We start from the raw sequence: 20536 nt of genomic DNA on the forward strand, positions 1-20536 counted from the left end.
TAGATAGCGCATGAAAGAAGTTATTATTTAAGCCTTCAAAGAAGAAACATGTCGTGGAGGGAGGAGGCAGGGCACATTATCTTCACTTCTCACAGCAGATGTGGTCTTGAGCAGATTTTTAATTTGATGTCAGTATGCAAATACAGTAAACAGTCAAAAAACAACTCCAAATCCCTTTTTGTTCCTGGAAGACTTCGAGGAGAAATCATACTCCCTTAGCAACAGACACCCCCCCTCCCAAAAAGAAGAAGAAGAAGTGCAGCTTTATTTTTAGAAGGTGCAAACAAGAAAAGAGGTGGGATGGGGTGGAGTAGGGTGGTGGGGTGGTGGGGGGGGGTGGGGTTGTAAGATTGTAAATGTCTCTGATGTGTTCAGTCTGTACAATCGTATTCCTGATAATGGAACTCGCTGCTCTGTCTGTCAGTGCCTATTTACACACAAATGAAGTGGCGAGTTGCACGAGCCCAGTGGAGCTGCTAGCCTCCATCTCAGCTGTCAAAATGGGTTAGCGGCTACAAGTGAAACACAACGATCCCTGGGATCAAACTGGCGCCGTCCATTCAAACATAATAGCTTCATCCTTGGACATGGAGCATCTCTTTCCCTCGCTGGCTCTCCTCTCAGAACCTTGCCAGCTTGTTGTAAAGTAATAGACTTCTCAGGATGCCAGTTCACACAAATCGGGGATGCAGCCTTTTTATTTGCCCTCCGTGGGGAGAGGTGTTTGGAGTAATAGGGATGAAGCAGACCATAACTACAGCTGAATAAATCTTCCTATCTTGGCTCAGTGGAGGCCAGTGCACACATGGCTTGTCAAAGCCCTATAAAATGTTGTTTGATAGGAGTTCTGTACAGTTTAGGAGTTCTCCTCTTGGTATCCACTCGCCTCCTTTTTGCCCCACTCTAGAGCGGCTGTAATCAATCAGTGTGTAATCAGCCATCTTTCCCGGAGCTGCCAGGTAATCCTGGCTGTCTTGGTGGCTATCTGTGCGTGCACGCATGTGACAGCTGGCAGAGCTGCTAAGTTGCCTGTCTGGGTGAGCGGATGGCACCATGCAGATTCTCCCTCTACAGTGTGTAAAGGCATATCTGATGAATGTTGAAACTGTCAAAGGGGATATGAGTGGTGTAAGTGCGGTCTCATATTGGTGGCCTTACAGCTGGTTTTACAGCCTTTTCAAGTGAATTTCACACATTTCCAACATCAAAGTAAAATCATGAGTGTTATGCTCTCCTCATCTTGATTGTTTGGTTTAATGTGGTTAAATAGTGTTTTTCCCCAAGACAAACCTGTATATATGTATATATCTGCAAATGTAAATTGTGAAGTTTAGTCATTGTCAACAAGAGCTGCAGTTTCTCCAGTGCTTAACGGAGCAACAAATCATTACCAAATGTCAGATGAATGTCAGAATCCAGTTTGACACGCAGACAAGTGATGGGTATGGTGGAGACTGATGATACTGCAAGGGAGACAGTAGCTTTGTCTATTTGTTTTTCTTTTCTTCCTCTTTGGTTCTACTGCCTCCTAAGGATGGTCATTGGTCATTTAAATTTGTCACCATCAGTATTCTGTATTATTCTTTGCTGTCGAATGCAACAAAGTTTTCTAAATCCTCAAATCTCAAACAATCTGATTTATACTAACATGATGAGAACAGTGTTAAAGGTAAACAAAAGCAACTGAAAAGTAATATAGGTAACTTCTTGCAAATAGTCACACCCCAAGGTTCCCATTTTTTTACAAAATGTTATAGTTTGTGACTAAAACCTCTTGACGTCTGATACATTTCCATTAGACATGAGAGAGTATCACATGTTAGTCCTTTCAAAATAGTAATGTAATATATATATTGTCTTGCCTGAGAGTCTTTTCTCCCACTTTCTTTCTTCCAGACTTGCCTAGAACTGGAGCGTTATCTGCAGACAGAGCCCAAACGTCTGTCTGAGCTCTTCGACCAGGACTTGGACGGCCTCTTAACTCCAGCCTACCTAAAGGAGGATGGTGAGGAAGACCTGTCAGACAGTCTGCTCCCAAGCCTGCCAATCCTCCCTGAACCCCCCAGTCCACCTCCAGTGGTCCTCTGCCCAACCCGGAAGAACTTACCCACTGCTGGTACGATGAAAAGGGACATCAAACCCAAGGGACAGGGGCTGGAGAATGTCGAAGGGGTGGAAGGAGTTAACCAGGCCCAGCTGAGCGCCGTTACTTCCCTCACACCCCCGTCGTCACCAGAACTGGGGCGGCATCTTGTCAAACCCAACCAGACGCTGACGGCCTCGGCTGACGGTACGCTGACCCTGAAACTGGTGGCCAGGAAGGTCGGCCTCAGTGCCGCTCGGCTAGTGGCAGCACATGCACTCCCAGTCCGGATGAAGGATGAAGACGAAGGGGCAGCCTGCGTCATTGGGATGGGGGAGCTACCGGAGAACAAGAAGAGGATTCACCGCTGTCAGTTCAACGGCTGCAGGAAGGTCTACACCAAGAGCTCCCACCTAAAGGCCCATCAAAGGACGCACACAGGTTAGACTCATCACTGACCTTTAAGATGTACACCATTTACTATACTCACATTAATAGGAAATACTCATCAAAACATCAAATTCCCTTTAGTATGTTGATAACAGGCATCCAAATGCATTTAGTTGTCATGTCAGGGTTCCACTACAATTTATTGCAGATTTAAACCCAATATTCCAGATGATTCTAGCTGTGGAAACCAAAGAAACTGGAGCTTCACTTATGGAGAAACTTCACCCTAACCCTCAGTGGAGGTCAAATGTTGTGAACGAAAGTGGAAGTGTGGAGCTCTACTCTCCAGCTTCCGCAGCTAGATCATCTTGCAATTTTCAGAGAACTTGCAAAAGAAAATTCTAAATTATGCATCTTTTCATCCTGTAGGGATATGTTATTAGTTAAGACATGTTTCACCTGTCCCTTTTAGGGCAAAATCCAGGGCGAGGACTGTAACAATATTTGATAGATATCAAGTATTTCTATGTTTGAATAATCAATACCTTACTGGGAAATAAAATAATTTCCAAGTAAGCTCCTTTTTTTCGGTTTTAATTTTGTTTTTTTAGTTAATAAATAATAAATAATAATAAATAATAAATCATGCAAAAACATACTAATTGTGATGTTAAACAAAGACCTGGTAGACACAACCAGGGGTACTGGATCGAGAATTTCCTCCATCTTTTCAAAACTGAAGCTGTTTTTAGCATGTCCCACTGAACCACCTGCAAACATCTGTTCTTGTTCACATAACATTGATTCAAACACTTACAGTTGCTTCTCAGAACTTACCTATAACATTTACTTCTGTAGCTTTTCCTGTATGGAGGCATTTTATTGCTGTTTCACATCTAATATGGCATTTATTAATGTATCTTGTATTGATTCCAGGACATTGCAATCTCTGTATTGGTTCACACATTAATTGCACTCATTTATTTGCTGAATCAGTTTCCATGCCATCTTTATGCATTTACATTTAACTACACACCCTTTACACATCTGCCAAGTGTAAATAAAACGTTAATGTGCAAATTGAAACAGATGGATGGAAACACATTTATATATTTAATATCAGTAATTGGCCCTGTGAGATTTTCAGCAAGGCATCTCTGAGGACAAGTCTGTTACCAGACTGAGTGGCCATTTGATACACCTGCTACTGATGAAATTGATTGAATCTCATTGTCGGTGGCAGGTCAAAACGACTCAGTCCTGAAGCCAAATGACTGCTGCACAGTGGAGAGGACACTGTGTTGAAACCAAGGAGCTATAGTAGAATTTTTTCCCACAAGACAGATATAAACTGTGGGCTGTTTTCAGTAAAGACTCTTTCCACTTGGCCTACAGTATTTCTAGATAACCTGCCCTGAGATAATTGTGGAAAATCCACCTGCTTCACATTCTTGGAACAAGTACAAAATTTACAGAAATGATACGCATGTCAAAGAAGAAACAGCTCTGTAATCATGAAACAGACTTAAAGCCAGGTCCCCCTGGTGCTGTATGGAAATTTTAACATGTAAGATAAAAATGTGATGATTTTTGAAAACCCACTTCTCTTATCCCACTCCCTCTACTTAAGTACCTCTCTGTGCCAAACCAGGACAGGTCCTCCTTGTCAAGGTTCTTCTCAAGATGGAGGGGGGGAGGGTTCAGGAGCTATAACTCTCTCGCTCTTCCATCTCAATCCTAAACCACTCAGACCCCTGTCGGGGAGCTGTCCTCCGTCTGAGTAACTGCACAGTGATGGATGGATTGACCTGGATAGGCCGCCATTTCCCCAGTTTATTTCAGGCCCTCTTGTCCTCTATGGATTCTATAAGTCTAGGGCAGTAGTTCTCCATTTGGGGTTGGAGATTGGCAGTAATAAGATTATTTAAAATCAAGAAAAATATGTTTTAAAATGTGAAGAGGAGATGACAGCTTTTTTAATGTCAGGTGTTATGGATGATGTGATATTTCATTGTGAGTTCACAACTTTGCTTTTGTCGGGAAGGTCAGAACAAAACTACTCCCTGTAAGAAAGGTATTAGTTGGATAATAGTATGGGTTTTGACATCTGGTAGCTAGTAGCTGACAGCTCAAAAATAGCAAATCAAATGTATGCTGAGGTCCAGGAAGGTACAGAACGGAGCGTCCATCATGTTAAATTAGGTTACAGAGACTTAAATTCGATTGGCTTTCCTTTACCCTTAGACTCCCAGCTTGACTGAATACCAAAGCTCTCAGACAATGAAGCTACACATGACTTGTTTACCCCTTCTGGCTCACTTCTATTCGATGGGTGTGAATCTGCCACAAAATCAACTTGTCAACTACTATATGTTAAGGTCTAAGTGTGATCACACCCTGGACGGCGCCCACCACAGATTTAGGTGTGAGCCAGACTGGAACAACGGGCTCACACGTGATCATTGATTTCCCCAGTGTGACTTGTCTACAGCCGCTGGGATTAAACTCCATGCCAACTGGGCCAGCGATGGGAGAACAGTGCAACAGCTGCAGTCCAGTCAAAATACCCAGACAAGCAAAAGGCTGGAGAGAAATAGTTGCACCAAAGCAATGGAGATGATTTCAGTCAAGTATCATTTTGTATTCCCTCAGCATGTGTAGAGATTTTAAATAACTATTGATGAGTGACATGCAAATGAGGCAGTGATGAACACAGGCTGCAACCAACAATTACTAACAACTGCCAGGTTTGCAAACAAATTATCAAGAGTAAGACTAAAGTCAGAGGTTGTATCTGGCACTTTTGTGCCTTTCTTCTTTGGCTTGGACTGTAGGCATAGTGTGAAATCTCCAGACTAAATAGCTAGTCTTTGGTCTGACTAAAACATATGGTCTTAGTCTAGTTCCTTTATATTGTTTTTTGAGTGCTATGATCGCCCGTCAATAGTCTTGTATCGCCAGACCTATTGTCACACTTTGTTTTAATGGTGACCTACTGAACTTGTGTTAGTGGAACATGACTGAAATGAAAAAAGTCCCTGCAAAAAAAAAAAAACTGTGCATGATCCAAATATCAACTGTTGCCATTTCAACATGTAGTTGAATGAGCTAGTGTTTGGTGTGACCAGAACATGTGGTGTTGGTCCAGGTCAAACTGAACCATGACTCATTTCATTTAAATAATGGATCAGTAATGTAAAACGCTTTGGGTTCCTTGAAAAGTGATGTAGAAATCTAATCCATTATTATTATGAGTTGAGACATATGTACATTTATGTTAAATTTATTGTATTTTGTTACTTTTCTGTGATTAATGACCATTGATAGGTGCATAAGTAAGTGATCTCTTACTTTTATTGTTTTGTTTTGTTTTTTTACTTCAAAGCTTGAGACAAACTAAACTAAAACTAAACTAAATTATTACTATTGCAGTGCTTTTGCATAGTGTAAACTTTTGGATTAGCAACTATAGGGAGGTTATAAACAACCATTAAAACAGTCTTGTACAAGTAAACCTCTCCACCTTCTTCACACTTTGTTTTAACTGACGAAACATTTGCACATATGGAGGTGGTAAAACTGATAAACTGCACAACACATGAATTAAGCAGGCCTGCCTTCGTGCTTGACCCAAATTCTTGTCAAGAGTTATAATTTTTTTCAACATATAATTGCAAACTTGCAGGTTGCAAGAGGGACTTTGAAAATGTCAACTCACAGATAGCTGAATATAATATACTCACACCACATAGACTTACTTCACCAGTAAAAACCAGAGGGACAGATAATAGCAAATGAAGTAGTCTTGTACATCAAGTTTATAAGGCAGACCTGCTATACAGTACATCTGCTGCAACTAATAATAAGTGTGTTAAGTAAGTTAGTTGAGAACTGATTCTCATTTTCACTAACAACCTAAACGTATAGAGACGAATAACCAATCACCCTCACATTCACACCTACAATTAGATTAACCAATTAACTTACTAGTGCATGTCTTTGGATGGTGGGAGGAAGCTGGAGTACCTGGAGATAACCCACGCAAACACTGGGTTAGAGCATGCAAACTCAACACACAAAAGGTTCCTAGTGTTTGAATCAAACTTAGGACCTTCTTGCTGTGAGGCGACAGGGCTAAGCACTGCACCACCATGCTGCCAGTGATGGCGTTGTTGGTCTAACAGACCTAAAACCAGGTTAATCAGCACATAAATACATAACAGTCTTTTATCTGTACATTTTAAAGACATTTTTGTGACATAAATTATGAAAAGACCATGTAGGTTGTAAGCCTGTATGGCATTACTTGCATTCTGCATCAAGCAAAAGGGGTTTCAAATTGATATAATGCCATTTTAATGGAGTACAATGACACATACAGCACCTTAAGGGCTCAGTTCCCTTCCCCCAGAGCTCATCACTGTCACTTAAGGTGCTTTGGATAAAAGCATCTACCAGAGGAACATCTGTCTTGTTATTCAAACCGGGAAGGTAAGAAGGTTGAAGTGGGGAGGGGGGCGGATGTCGACATTAGATGACAAAAGGAAACACAAAGCTTAAGAAAGGGAAGAGGAGTGAGAGTGACGTGGAGTGAAACAAAGAGTAGATGAAGACAGAAGAAGACAGGGACCGGGGGGAGGTACAGTACAGCACAGAGACCCTCTTCAGCAAAAGACAGCAGTGCCACAGGCTCGCCCATTCACAGAGCCATTATCCTGACAAGTTTAAAGATGTCATTACTCAAATCCTCTTTTTCTTAGTTGTTATTTCCATAAATTACTGACGGAGAAAAGGCTACGATTTAATCTGGAATTAGAGCGGCTGAGTTGAAATGACAGTGCCCTGTAGAGCTTTTTGTGAATAGGCTTATGGCAGATAAGGAATGGTACAATTAGATTTTGGGCAGGGTGAGGGAACGGGTAAAACGCTAGGCCTGTTGGGTTATTCTGCCATCTCCGCCGCTATGTCTCTCTATTTCTCATATTCCTCCCTCCCTGGATCTCTGAGTTTTTTCATCTTTATCTCTATCTAGCTCTCTCCTCCTTTCGCTGCGTATCAGTCTTACACGCTGTGAGTCTATCTGTACGCAGCCTTGGTATTTTATCACTGTGCTCTTCGTGTCTCTTTTAGAAATGACCAGTTTGCACCCAATATGTGACTAAAATTTTTGAGCCTGAGTTTAGAGAGTGATTATTTTCTAACACAAAAATGTTGGCTGTTGTTACTATATATTTCTGCAAATCACAAATGCCTTTTATGCCAAAAATGTTTCATATCAACACTGATGTTTTAAGTAGTGCTCCTTAGCCGTATGTTCATAAGTAATTTTATTTTATTTTATGGTTTTAGTAATGGACAGCACTGAGTTAGAGGAAAATGACAGGGCTGGGGTTAACCCCTTGACGTTGACTGTTTGCATCCATTGCGGAATCATCTGAGATATTATATGTATTCCCCAGTGCCATTTTGGGCATATTCGATACATACCAAAGAACCTTTGGTAGGTACTTATTGACCTTTATGCCTATTGTCACAAATTTGCAGCATACCCAAATGTTAATCTGTTTTATGTGCTATAGTTAAATTAGCAATCTCACCTCGTTAGCCTCATAGCATAATTGCCTAAGTCATATTATTTTCAGAATGTATGGTGCAGTATTAGGACAGTAAAGTTACGCAGATATCACAGTTTGGCCAAAAATATGGAGGTGCTCAAGTGCTAATGAGTGGAGTTTGTGTTGGAATCTGTTTTTGTGCTGAGAGCCTACATTTTGTTGATATTACATTTCGAAGCTAAATGTTGCTACTGTAGAGGAGCAGAAGGGAGGCAGTGACAAAGCACTTTGTTGAACACAACTGCATAAAAGTCAGCGTACAGATTGTTGTCATGGATACAGGCACTGACAGTTTTAGTTTAGAAAGAGAATTACATTATGTTGGCATGAGACTAACTTCACCTAAGCACATGAGAACATGCAAATCTTACATATTGAGTCTTTGATTGGTCCTTATTTTCTAACAAATAAAGATTATGGCTCCTCTTCTGAGTTTAGGTGTAAAGCTGTGCAGTTTTAGTGTCCCTCTAACACATTTTATGTCTCCGTCAGTTCCCTCATCCATCATTTCCTCCCTCTAAACCTGTTTCTCCCCTCATCTTCTCTGAGCCCACAGTGCTAGTTGTGGTCTGGAGCCTATAAAACGTTCTCCGAGTGCCTCTAATGACCTCTGAGACCCGGATGCCCTGCTTCAGCTCTGGCTAATGGAGGGAATGCAATTAACTTCAAGGCTGGCACCTGAGAGGCTGGAGCGAGTGGATGCAAGCATATATATATATATATATATATTCCTGCATGGATGTGTGTGCAAGAGCAATCGGAAGTAACAGATTACACATAATGGGATTACAGTGACTCGGGAAACACCGAGATATCAGATTACAGATGAGGAATATACGATAGCTCATTTGATTACCTCAAAAAACATTTTCAGAAGGGAAAAAGCATGTTAATAGCACATCATATTTGATTGAAAAGAGTGAATGGCGCCTGCTAATGGGGATTTTATTGGATAAAACGCAATAAATAATGTTTTTGCAAGAGCACTGTCCACAATTGTGATTCTTTGCATCAGAAGGAATAATCCACTTAGCTTCATATTAATCTACATTATATGTTTTACAGGCAAAGTAATCCAAAAGTAACAGAGCATAATCAGATTATGCTGCAGAGTTCAGGCTAATCCAGTGGATTACGTTAATGATTGCCATATAAATCAGCCAATCAGTCACATTGTGTGCAACGTTGTATTTTAAAGTAACCTTCTCTTTTCCACTGTGTGTTTTTGAGGAGTGTGTACCTGCTCCACTTGCCTGTTTGTATGAGGGCATCTTAAGGGAGAGGAGCACAGAGAAGAAGGGGGGGTCCTGTTGCTAGGCAACGGGGGGCAGCGTATCGTTGGAGGAGTCGGTAGCTGAGTGCTTATGTACTGCTGCAGGCTCTGGTCTCTCAGTGCCCCCCCCCACTCCTCATCCTCCTGCACCACTACCATGACTACAACCACCACCACCGCCACTGCAGCCCCTTCCTCTCTCCCCCCTCCTCCCCCACCCCTCCCTCCACCTTGCCCCATACAGCTCTACGGTTACCGTCGCTAGGCAACTGCCTCCGTGCTCTGCCAGCGTGCTCGGTAATTGGCCGGTGGCATGGCGGCGTGCCGTTGCCAGATCCAGCCAGATGCACTGACTACTGCCTCCTCATGTTTCAGCGCCCCCCACACACACAAACACACACTCTACGTCCTTGCTCCCGTTACTAGGCAACACAGTCAGGCATCCTTGCCTCCTGGGAATTTCATTGGCCAGAGCCGGATGGCCCAGACCTGCTGCTCTGGGTGTTTCTGGGAAGTGAGTACTATGAAGGCATACATGTCCACAATAGGGACAGGCGCGCATGGATGGGCCATAAATTTTAGATATAGAAAATAAATGACTGAATAGAGTTTAACTGGCAGGAACATTATTTTAGGTGAAATAAAATCAGAGTGGTAGTATCCATCAGTCATAGCAGTTTCAGTGCAATTGATTTTTCCTACATCTTAAACCCTGGTAATACCTGAACATCGTTTTATATTCTTGCAAATTCAGAGCTTAATTTTGAAGTCAGTATCAGGTGTTGCACATGATATAATTCAGAGGGTTTCTTATTTTCAGTGTGAAAACTGTTTGGTGTTTGAGATCTCCTTTTGAAGTTGATTATAGTTCACTTACATCTTGAGTATGAAAGTAGGAAATGCTGTTACACTCTCAGTATATTAACAACTATTCACATTTTCAAAGAATGTAGTTATGAATGCTTAATAAAGTATGTTGCAGTGACTTAACTTTTACAGAAGTGTCAGGAATTGGAAAATAGACAAGCTTTCTGCCAGGAAAATAAACAAAGTACTACTTAAACTTAAATAGTGCAAAGGCATATTGGTGTAAAATGATTTCTGAGACCTGTTTGACATTGCGTTTTATCTATTTCATGCACTTTCTCATGTTGTATTTAAGGAAAAACATGCAATCTGCTACCATTTGTTAAATGAGCAACATTCTACTCCTTATGACATGGTGAAATGCACCATAAATCAGCTTAGATTGTCATAAAAGCGCCATTAAAGTTGCACCAGGAAGCTTAGAGTCTCACAGTTTACACACATTTAAGCCAATAAGATCAGACGTAACATGGTGGTCAATAATGTCATGCCTGCATTTCTGCCCAACTACATTTTCTGAGATTAAATAGCAGAGAAATGACATATAACTAATATTTTATAAACATTTAAAGTGTTAAAATCTCATGAGGTGCAACCCTTGGTCTGTGACTGCTGTTTTTGAAATCACTCTATATCTATAGATATTTATTTTCTTTTCAAAGTTGTGTACAACATGCTTGAATTGCACATATTTTTAAAGAATTTTCAGGTGATTTATATGAAAATAAGCTGTTTGAGAAGGTGGCTATGACCATGTACTGTAGAACAGATGATAGAAATGGACTGTATTTACAAAACTCCCCCTCAAAAAATGAGAATAATTTATTTCTAAATAATAATGTTAATGTTAAGGGAATTATGTCATTTTTCCATAAATCATGGTTGCGCTACATGACGTTTTTAAGACCACAGCCAGTTCATCTACAATACTCAATGTTCTTATTGTTTTTTTGGGGGTTTTTTTTGGTTTTTTTTTAGTCCGACTTAAAGAGTCAGATTAAAGGTTAACTGTATTTTCCCCAAATGTAAATTGAGTTTCATCCTTATACAAGCAGCACCTAGCATTAGCATTAGCACATTAGGAGCAGTGAGCTGCCATTGAAGGCGCTCAGGGACCGACTCCAGATCTTCATCGGCGCCATCTGGAGAATTAACCTGTATGTGCCTGTACGTGCCACTCATTCTTTGGTCACGTGACTTACATATTGCCATGATGACGGTAAAACATGGTGCATCGGTCTTAAACCTCATTTCTTTATCAAATTGTTTCAGCCAATGCTACGGTAGTCTCTAAAGAGTTACAGAACAGAGGTGAAATCATTCATAATGAAAGGTCATGAGTTTGTTGTTTGTCTGTCGTTCAGTGCTGCTGTGTGGAGGTCATCATCTCCCCACTTGTTCATTTATCACTTCATCACTGCTGCAACCTTAAGCGCCTCTGTTTCTCACCATCCAATTTTCCACCAGTCCTGCTGCGTAACATGGCCGCTCACTCTGAACGCAACACAAACGCTTGAACGTGTCACATGTCAAGATTATTGTTTTCTCATTTCCCCTTGGTTTGTGCTGTTGGCTGAGGTGAAATCGCACTGTCGGTGACATTTAACACACCACGAAAATACCTTTTTAATTGGAACACGACATACTGTATATGCTATTGATTCTTTTTGGCGTGAAATCCGCAAACAATGGTCGAATTTCTAAACAGCTGGTGCGGATACAAGCACTCTTTTTCAGTCCTGACTGTCTTTTAACGCCATTGATCGTGTCCCTTTGATAATTCAGCAAATTAAGCCTGTTTTTGTTGCCGGGCCACTCAAGCAGAGCTGGTCAGTGTGTCAGTGTGTCTTTATTCAAGCACCAGCGCTGGTCCAGATGGGATGTGACTGATGCAGGTGACATGTTCTGAGCTGGACGCAGCTGGCAGATTGTGGTTCCTTGCCATTATACTGTGTGACTGGCCTAATTATCACTGCCCACCCCCACCCCCCACCCTCCACCCCCACCTCCTCATCCTCCTCCTCCTCATACTATCTACAGCCTCCTTAATCCACTTCTGCAGCAGCACTTCTCTCCGACTCCACTTTTCTCCTCTCCTGGTCTCATCTCACCACCTCTTCTCACTCTCTCATCCACCTTGCTCTAATCCCCCTCCCCCTGCCTTCATCCTCCCCCCCTCCACTTCTTCTTCTCCTCTCGCTCCACTTCTCTCTACCCTCTACTCCTCTTCTGCATGTTCAGCAAGATTGCAGACCAGTGGGAGCTTTCCCACCTCGCTGTTAAACATTGCCTTGCTCTCTTTACAACCAAAAAAAGTCAAATGAAGCACAGGGAACTTGATTAGTGACAGAGAATCAGGGTTAAAAGACTAAAATTTTATCTAGTTAGGTATTTTTACCTGAATTTTGAAGTATTATATTTAAAGTGTTTATGAAAAAGACAAAATTCTTCAGTTTTGCTTCCAAAAAAAGAACGAAATAAATAACTGAAGTGTTTTTCTTTTCAGCCATGGAACTAAATAATGCCTCTTCTTCTTCTACTCTGTTTATTACAACCAGGAGTTGCATAACCTGTAGCGCCACCTGATGATGACACTGTCTAGTCTATTCACTCCAAACTACTTTTTGCGACAAGAGTTTGCTTAAAAATTGCTTTACAAAAACAACAATAAAGAATGTGTCACAAACTGAGCCCTGTTTCAGTAATGGTGTTATTAGTTTCATGACATTCTACTGATTTTTGAAAAATTTTGTTGACTGGAGAAACTGACCAATATTTGTTTAATTATTAATGTATTATTCTTGCCTAATGATACTAATTTGCTTTTACTATAGTTACTATTACTATAACTTTTGTATGTTGTATTCAGATCAACAATTTGCACTTAATTCAGAATCTGCTGAACAGCAACAACACTATTATTTATTTTTTAATTGTAAATATGTTTAGGCTATAAGGGGTTAATGTTCTTAGTCTGCTTTTTTTATTCTAATTTATTATATTTAATATCACATTTTCAATAGTTTTTAGTGTTTCAATAAAATAGATTAAAGACTGCAAAACACTACAAAAATAAAACCAGCTCCTCAAATTCCAGCCAGATGAACACTGAGAAAACGTTTCAAACTTTTGTCTTTTTTTTTATACTGAAATTTTTTTTTTTTATCATTCTAAATATGTATTTTAATGTTTTACCCCCAGGAAAAATAGATTAAATTATTTGGTGTCTTCAGGTATCACTCACGACTAAGGATCATCTTAACTGCTCTGTAAACTTACCTGTAATTTCATGTCATGTATCAAGAGCTGGTAGAACTTTTTCTTCTCTAGATGTTTTTTTTACACAAAGTTTCTACAATTTTTACAGAAGTTGGTAGAACAGTATTCTCTTTCCTCAATCTGTGATCTTGAAAAAACCTTCAGAATCTGCTACAACTAAATTTCTCCCTTACCTTCTCTTTGTTTTTACCCATTTTTTTCTGTTATATCCTGTGCATCCTTGATTTCATTATTTTTTCTGTATGTAACCAGGTCTTCCTTGAAAAATAGATTTTATTCTCAAGGGACTTCCTCATAAAACAAAGTCATTCATCATGGGAAATGACTGATATGAAAATTCTTATCCTGATGACATTTTTTCCCCATATAAATAAAGACTTAAATTAAAACTATACATGCGCTCCAAAACCGAAATCAAAAACCAAACTGAAAGGCTGAATAAGAACAAGAATTAGTGGAACTTTCTAGCTCTGCCAACTCCATGCAGGATCTAAACCTGTGCATTTACATCCTTTTACAGCTAAAGACTCCATCCTGTGCCGGTGCCACTGAGGGTTTTGCATGACCATAGAAAAGACAAATAAGCGTGTGATTGGTGCATGAGCAATGAAACAGGTGCTTGTGTGTTTTGTCGTTCCCCAGGTGAGAAGCCATACAAGTGCTCGTGGGAGGGCTGTGAGTGGCGATTCGCCCGGAGCGACGAGCTGACGAGGCACTACCGCAAACACACCGGCGCCAAGCCTTTTAAGTGCAACCACTGTGACAGGTCTGTCAAAACACATCTCTCCCTCCTGCTTCGCTCTATCCTAAATGTTTTTCCTCCGTTTTCCAAGGGTTATTTGAAGTACTTCCACCGGCACAGCAGGCTCTGTTTTCTCATTGTGTTTTGTACACACTTTGGTTTAGTAAAGAATCTACAGCTACAAGATGCTGGTAACACACCCCGATATGTGTTGGTACTGACCCAGTTTAAAAGTGTGCTGGCAGGATTACAAATGTGTGGCTCCTCTGCAACACAAGCAAGAGCCCAACCTGCTCTGTCTTTTATTTGGAATCCAAAGGGTACTCGTACTGCTTCATGCCCACGTTTGGCCCTGTGCGGCATATTAATAGTGTGGCTTCTCGCATGTTTAAACATGGCCTTGATTTGGAGGCTGCTTTCACACTGGAACAGAGGTGCGAAAGGATTTTACAATCCCCCGAGGCTACTAAACATCACTGATATGGAATATTAAGTTTCTGGTACTACTTTTTTATATGCAATGCTGTATAAAAGTTGTAATTCCTGTCTTTATTTACATTCAGAAGCATTTAACCCAAGTGGAGTTATTAGGTCTGGGAGTCCGAGGCAATAGCCCTGAATGTTTTATGATTATGTAGCGGTTGTGTACTCTCTGTAGCGTAGTGTAATGAATCGAGTAGAGCCGTCGCTGTCTTTGGCGTCAACCAGCCGTTTATTCTAATAAGAACAGATCACCGTTAGGTCCCAATAATTGCTACAACAAAGAGAAATCACTCAGATGGCTGCTGGTTAACCCTACAGAGTCCATTTATGAAGCCATAATAAAGGTAGCATCATCATGGAGCAGAATACGACAAATGACCTGGAACAAAATAATAACTTCACAAATGAATTTTAGAAGCAGTTAAATGCTTTAACCTGAATAACTATGATGTTTTGCATTAAAATGTCCTGTAAATTGTGGAGAGAATCATTATTTCTCTTTGTCTTTTATTTCTTGGAAAACTTTCCATACTGCAAGGAGGAAAAATGTACAGTATTTGTAGAATTTTCAAAGAATTATCCGATAATCCATAACCCCAAATACCAGTCTGTGTTTCTCTAAATCAGGGGTGTCAAACATGTGGCCCGTGGGTCTGAACTGGCCTGCCAAAGGTTCCAATTTGGCCCATGGGATGAATTTTGGAAGTGCAAAAATTACATTGTCAAGGATGTTGAACACGTTTTAGTTCAGGGGCCACATACAGACCAATGTGATCCCAAGTAAAAAAAAAAAAAAAAAAAAAGAAAAAGTAGCTTAATAACATGTAATTACTGTCCACTATATTTTTTAAGTTTAATGTAAAAAAAAAATTACATTATGAAAATATTTACATTTACAAACTATCCTTTAACAATAAAATGTGAATAACCTAAATAAATATGTGACAACTTGAAAATTATGTTAAATTTTCACAATATTCTGCCTGTTACTAAATGTTTTGTGCATTTGTATCTGTAAGTTGTGTTAATAATTCACTGAGACATGACACTGTAGAAACTGTTCATCTTTAAATCTCAAATTTCAAACTCCCAAATTTTAAGGTTTTGAATGTTTGTGTAACATTGTGTGTAACGCATATGTACAAATGATAAGTTGAGGCATAATGTTGTTAAAATTGCACTTATTTTTCTAACAAAATTTAAATTTTTTCAGGTTATTCATATCTTTTTTGTGAAAGGATAGTTTGTAAATGGAAATACTGTCAGAATGTAATGTTTTTATTGTGCTTCAACAAAGACAAAAACATGGACTTGTCACTATTTACAGGTTATTATGCTGTTATTTTACTGGTCCAGCCCACTTCGGCTGAATGTGGAATCTGAACTAAAATGACTGACATCCCTGCTCTAAATAAAGCTAGTTCAGTGATTGCACAGACGTACCTATAAACCAGATTCCTGGTTTGATCCTGCACAACCTGAGTCTCCTTCAGCTCCATGTTTGGCAGAAATCTGACCAGAACCGTCCACCTCTTCCCTCTGCCCAGTCTCTTCCTCACCCCCTCGCCCTCCCTCCCTCCTGCGTTTCCTCCTTGTTTACCGTTTGATTAAAGGGAGGTGTGGGAGGGGAATACCTTTGTCACATTAAACAGTTAATCTGATGTAATTTGTCTGTGACCCTCGTCCTTGTAATTAGTCACCCCTGGCTTCTGTTTTAATTCTACTAAATGTTAATTTGCCGGGCTGCTTTAACTCCGCTGACAAAATCATCAAGCATTCTGTGGCCGTTATTGACTGTAAAAAGATCAGCTCGACTCAGACACAAAAATCTTTACTCCTTTTTTTTTTTTTAATTACAGCTCGTGTCTGAGCTACAGCTTCTGGGATCTCAGAGCAATATTGTCTACACTATTTAGAGACGCCATTTTGTTTGGATTGGTGCTGACATTTTGTACAAATAACTTTTATTTCTTTACTTACTAAATGACTTTGTTGGAAAAAATTAGAGGCTTTTTACTTCAGAAACTGTCTTCCTTTGTGTGAAAAAATCTTTATCTTCCTCTTTTCCCATTCTGGTTTCATTAATCCAATCCAATCCAATCTACTCTATTTATATAGAGTAGATTATATATTTAAACAACAGGAAAATTTCCGAAGTACTTCACATAGAATTGTAAAAACAATAAAACAAATAAAAAAATAATCCACTAAAAACAGTAAATAAGTACATGAAACTGCAATACAAATAAAACAATAAAATTAAATAGTTAAAAGTAATAAAATAAATAAAAGACACATAGGACCACACAACTAACGTGGAGTTAAAAGCCAGAAAATATAAGTGGGTCTTAAGACGAGACTTAAAACACTCCACTGTGGGGGCTCTTCAGACGTCAAAGAGAAAACTGGTATGCATGCATGGTCCATTTTACCAAAATACTGCCAACAACCCAAAAGCAATTCATGCAGGTCATAGATCTTTCTTTCTTTTTTTTTTTTTCTTTTTTTCTCTTTTTCTTTTCTTCTTTTTTTTTTAATTTTCTTTCTGTTATTTATTGAAATCCATATACTGCATTTCCTCTAGTGCTGAGAATGACACGAACCAATAAAGATCAGTTCCCAAATACATACAGGACAGGTAAAAAAAAAAAAAAATAAATGTCTAATGTTCACCTCTGCATGTTTGATTTAATATATTCAACAATTTAATGCAGCTATTTTCAACACACTCTTGTTCTAGATTGCCCATCTGAAGTGTCCAGTTTCAGACACTGCAGGTGTGTGTGTTACTTTTTGATTGAAATTGTGTGACAGGAAAGCAGCATTTACACAATAAAAACCATTTAAGATTCTTGTGTCACTACTGAAATCTGGATACGTCTCTCATAGCTGCAAGTTGTTTCACTCATGACTGTTTTTGGTCATGACAATATTTGTTCAGTTTTATGGCAGTCTGAGATGTGCTATTCACTTTATTTCCTGTAATAACATCCAAAAAAGTTAACTTAATTGCAGAAAATAGGTGTTTGGTAGTGACACCCTCTATAGAAAAACACAGATTTTTAGACTTTTTAATGTATTTACTCAAAAACAATGCAGTTATGAGGGAAAGCGATATGGATATTAAATGAAAACATAAGGGTGTGGAATAAGAATCAGCCTCATCACATGGACTCACATTTATACTGTTTCCGTAGTAACATGAAAAGGCAGCACGGTTTCTACTTTGATGATTTAGATGTAGAAGAAAATGCAGAACTAGTTATCCAATCATCAAATTAACCACCAGCTATTCTGAAAATTATCTGATTCCTGCATCTTCTTCTATTTTTTAGTTTCTTTTCTTTTTCTTTGACCGCCAACTGAGTGTCTTTGGCTCTCAGATCAAAGAAGACATTTGAGGTTGTCCCATCAGGCTTTGGGAAACACTGATTGATATTTTTCACCATTTTCTGTCATTTATTGGCCAAACAGCTATTCTGTCAATGGAGAAAATAATTAACCAACTGAGAATATAATCATCAGTTGCAATCAGAACTTCATTTTTTAAAATAATAATAAAGACCACAATGAAATAGTATCATATTCATGAGTTTAAATTGAAAATTGAAAGTACAGAATAATGTGTTACCTCAGATAATACTAGGATCTTAGTAAAGATCTAAGGCTTGCAGAGCTGCATTAAATTAGTTTTTTGGTTGTCACCATCTTGTGCACCCATTGAGTTGATTGTGTTTTAAAGGAGATTGAAGACCCTTTAACAATTTAAGTCCCATACATCATGTTATTGAATTTGTGACCTCTTGAATCATGCATAGGTTCGTTATGAAAAGACAAAAAGAATTCCCTTTTCACCTCAGGTACTTTGAGTGTGAATGTGTGGGTGTCAATGGGTGTCTTCTGGTCATTGTTGCATATGTGTGTGTGTGTGTGTGCGCGTGTGTGTGCGTGTGTGTGTGTGTGCATGTGTGTGGGGGCCAGTGTCGTCTTTTTTTTTTTTCTTTTTTTGTCGTCTTAATCAGGTCTCAGCTGGACAGACTGTAAATACAGTATACCTCCCTCCTGCACCTCCAGAACCCGCCCACCCCTCCCCTCCAGGCACATCCCTAATTCGGGCCCACCTCTGTCATGTGTCACAGGGCGTCCAACCCCTCCAGCCCTGACACACCGAAACACAAAAAAACACACACTTGCACCCTGCTGAGATGAAGGAAGAGGGGAAACAGGGGAGACAGACAAGACGGGGTGGAAGATTGAGGATGGGGTGGGGGTGGGGGGTTGGGGAGGAGGAGACAGACCCACGGTGTGCCAGCTGGTGTCGTGCCCCCGAGTCGTGACTCATACTTTACCATCTGTCTCACCGAGTGCACACACACAAAAAAACCCTCTCCTGAGCCGGTTGCTAATCCCATGTGTGTTTGTTTGCGTGCACGTGCAGGAACACACACATATGCACGCACATGCATGCAGGTGTGACAGTAAGACAGATGACTGGTGGCTCATCACAGTGTAACTCCCCCTTTTGGCCAAACACTGATTCATCTCGACATCTTAGACAGTTGCCTCTGCCTCAGTGGAAAGAGCCAATCTGAAACTGGTGTCAAAAAAAAAAAAAAAAAAAAGAACAGAAAAAGGATCAACAGTTTAAATGCTTTTGGCTTTAAGTGTAATATTTGTTTTTCTTTTATTTCAGGAGTTGAGGAGTGTCTACCAGATTGCATGTTGTTATAAAGAGAGTATAAAGAAATTAGCATTAAAAGAAAGACTAATTATGTGATGTGGATGCTCGAGGGCCTGCAGTGCATAGAGTCACGGGACAATGAATCTCAGAGCCTTAATTTTGGTGTAATAATCACATTTAAACAGCACAAGCGCTTATTTACTCGTACTTTCTTTCAGTGCATACAGACCCTCCGCACAGGTTTTAATTATCCATTTTTTGTGCTTCAAAATTAATGTGTGCATTTTTAATTATTTAACAAGTAAAACAAAGCTTCAATATGTAAGATGCATGTTTGTGTTGTGTTGGGAGTTGTTCATTTGTCTGACATTAGCTAACTACAACTGAGCCATCTGGTCTAGTTTAATGAATTAAAATCTATGGTCAAAAATTATGCATTTTCTGTCCGCATGTGGTATATTTATCTTTGTTTTTTTTTTTTGTTTTTTTTAACTGTTCTCATATCCATATTTAATTTTGTTCATTTTTACTTTGTATGTTTTATGTCACTGTTACTCAACATCATTGCAAATCTCAGTCCTTAATGATCTTTGAGTCTTTACCCCCTTTTCTAACAGTATCTAGAGTTGACTGTCACTGTACAGGAGCTGAAGTTAGCAATATTAATGGGTACTGGCAGTAAATATGGTTAAAATGGAGTTGACATAAGATCACAGCAAAACGTACATATAAACCTTTAACATCACTCTGTTTTGTTTATTTCCTGTGGCGGCTGACATATGGCCAGTGTTGCACGGTGCATATTAGCATCACTACGAGAAACAGTATTTCTGATTTCTCAGTCGCATGGTGATAACTTCGCTCTTTTATGAATCAAGCAGATTGGGATGTAGCCTCTTCCGTCTGTGTTGCCATGGTAATGCAACTCAACACTTCTGGCAATATACACATGCTGTACGTCAATGTAACCAGAAGAACGTCAGCTGAAAGCTCAGTGAAACCAGTTGTTGGACAACACAACACAACTCAAACAATGGGCAAACACTAAACACAAGCTAGCAGTTTGAGACCAACATCTATCATGAATAATTTAATAAAACAACAGACCAATTCAACTGTGCAG

General features: G+C 39.6%; 1 protein-coding gene across 1 annotated transcript in view; it reads left to right on the top strand.

Moving 5' to 3' along the window:
• LOC115434815 (Krueppel-like factor 7) overlaps positions 1-20536 on the top strand; it is a 55138-nt gene that overhangs the window by 27240 nt on the left and 7362 nt on the right. Inside the window, exons 2-3 of the mRNA XM_030156941.1 lie at positions 1897-2524; positions 14150-14273. Coding sequence (XP_030012801.1) covers positions 1897-2524; positions 14150-14273 — 752 coding nt within the window. The remainder of the gene's footprint in view (positions 1-1896; positions 2525-14149; positions 14274-20536) is intronic.

The sequence above is a fragment of the Sphaeramia orbicularis genome, chromosome 2 (genome assembly GCF_902148855.1).
Source record: "Sphaeramia orbicularis chromosome 2, fSphaOr1.1, whole genome shotgun sequence".
Taxonomy (NCBI): Eukaryota; Metazoa; Chordata; class Actinopteri; order Kurtiformes; family Apogonidae; genus Sphaeramia; species Sphaeramia orbicularis.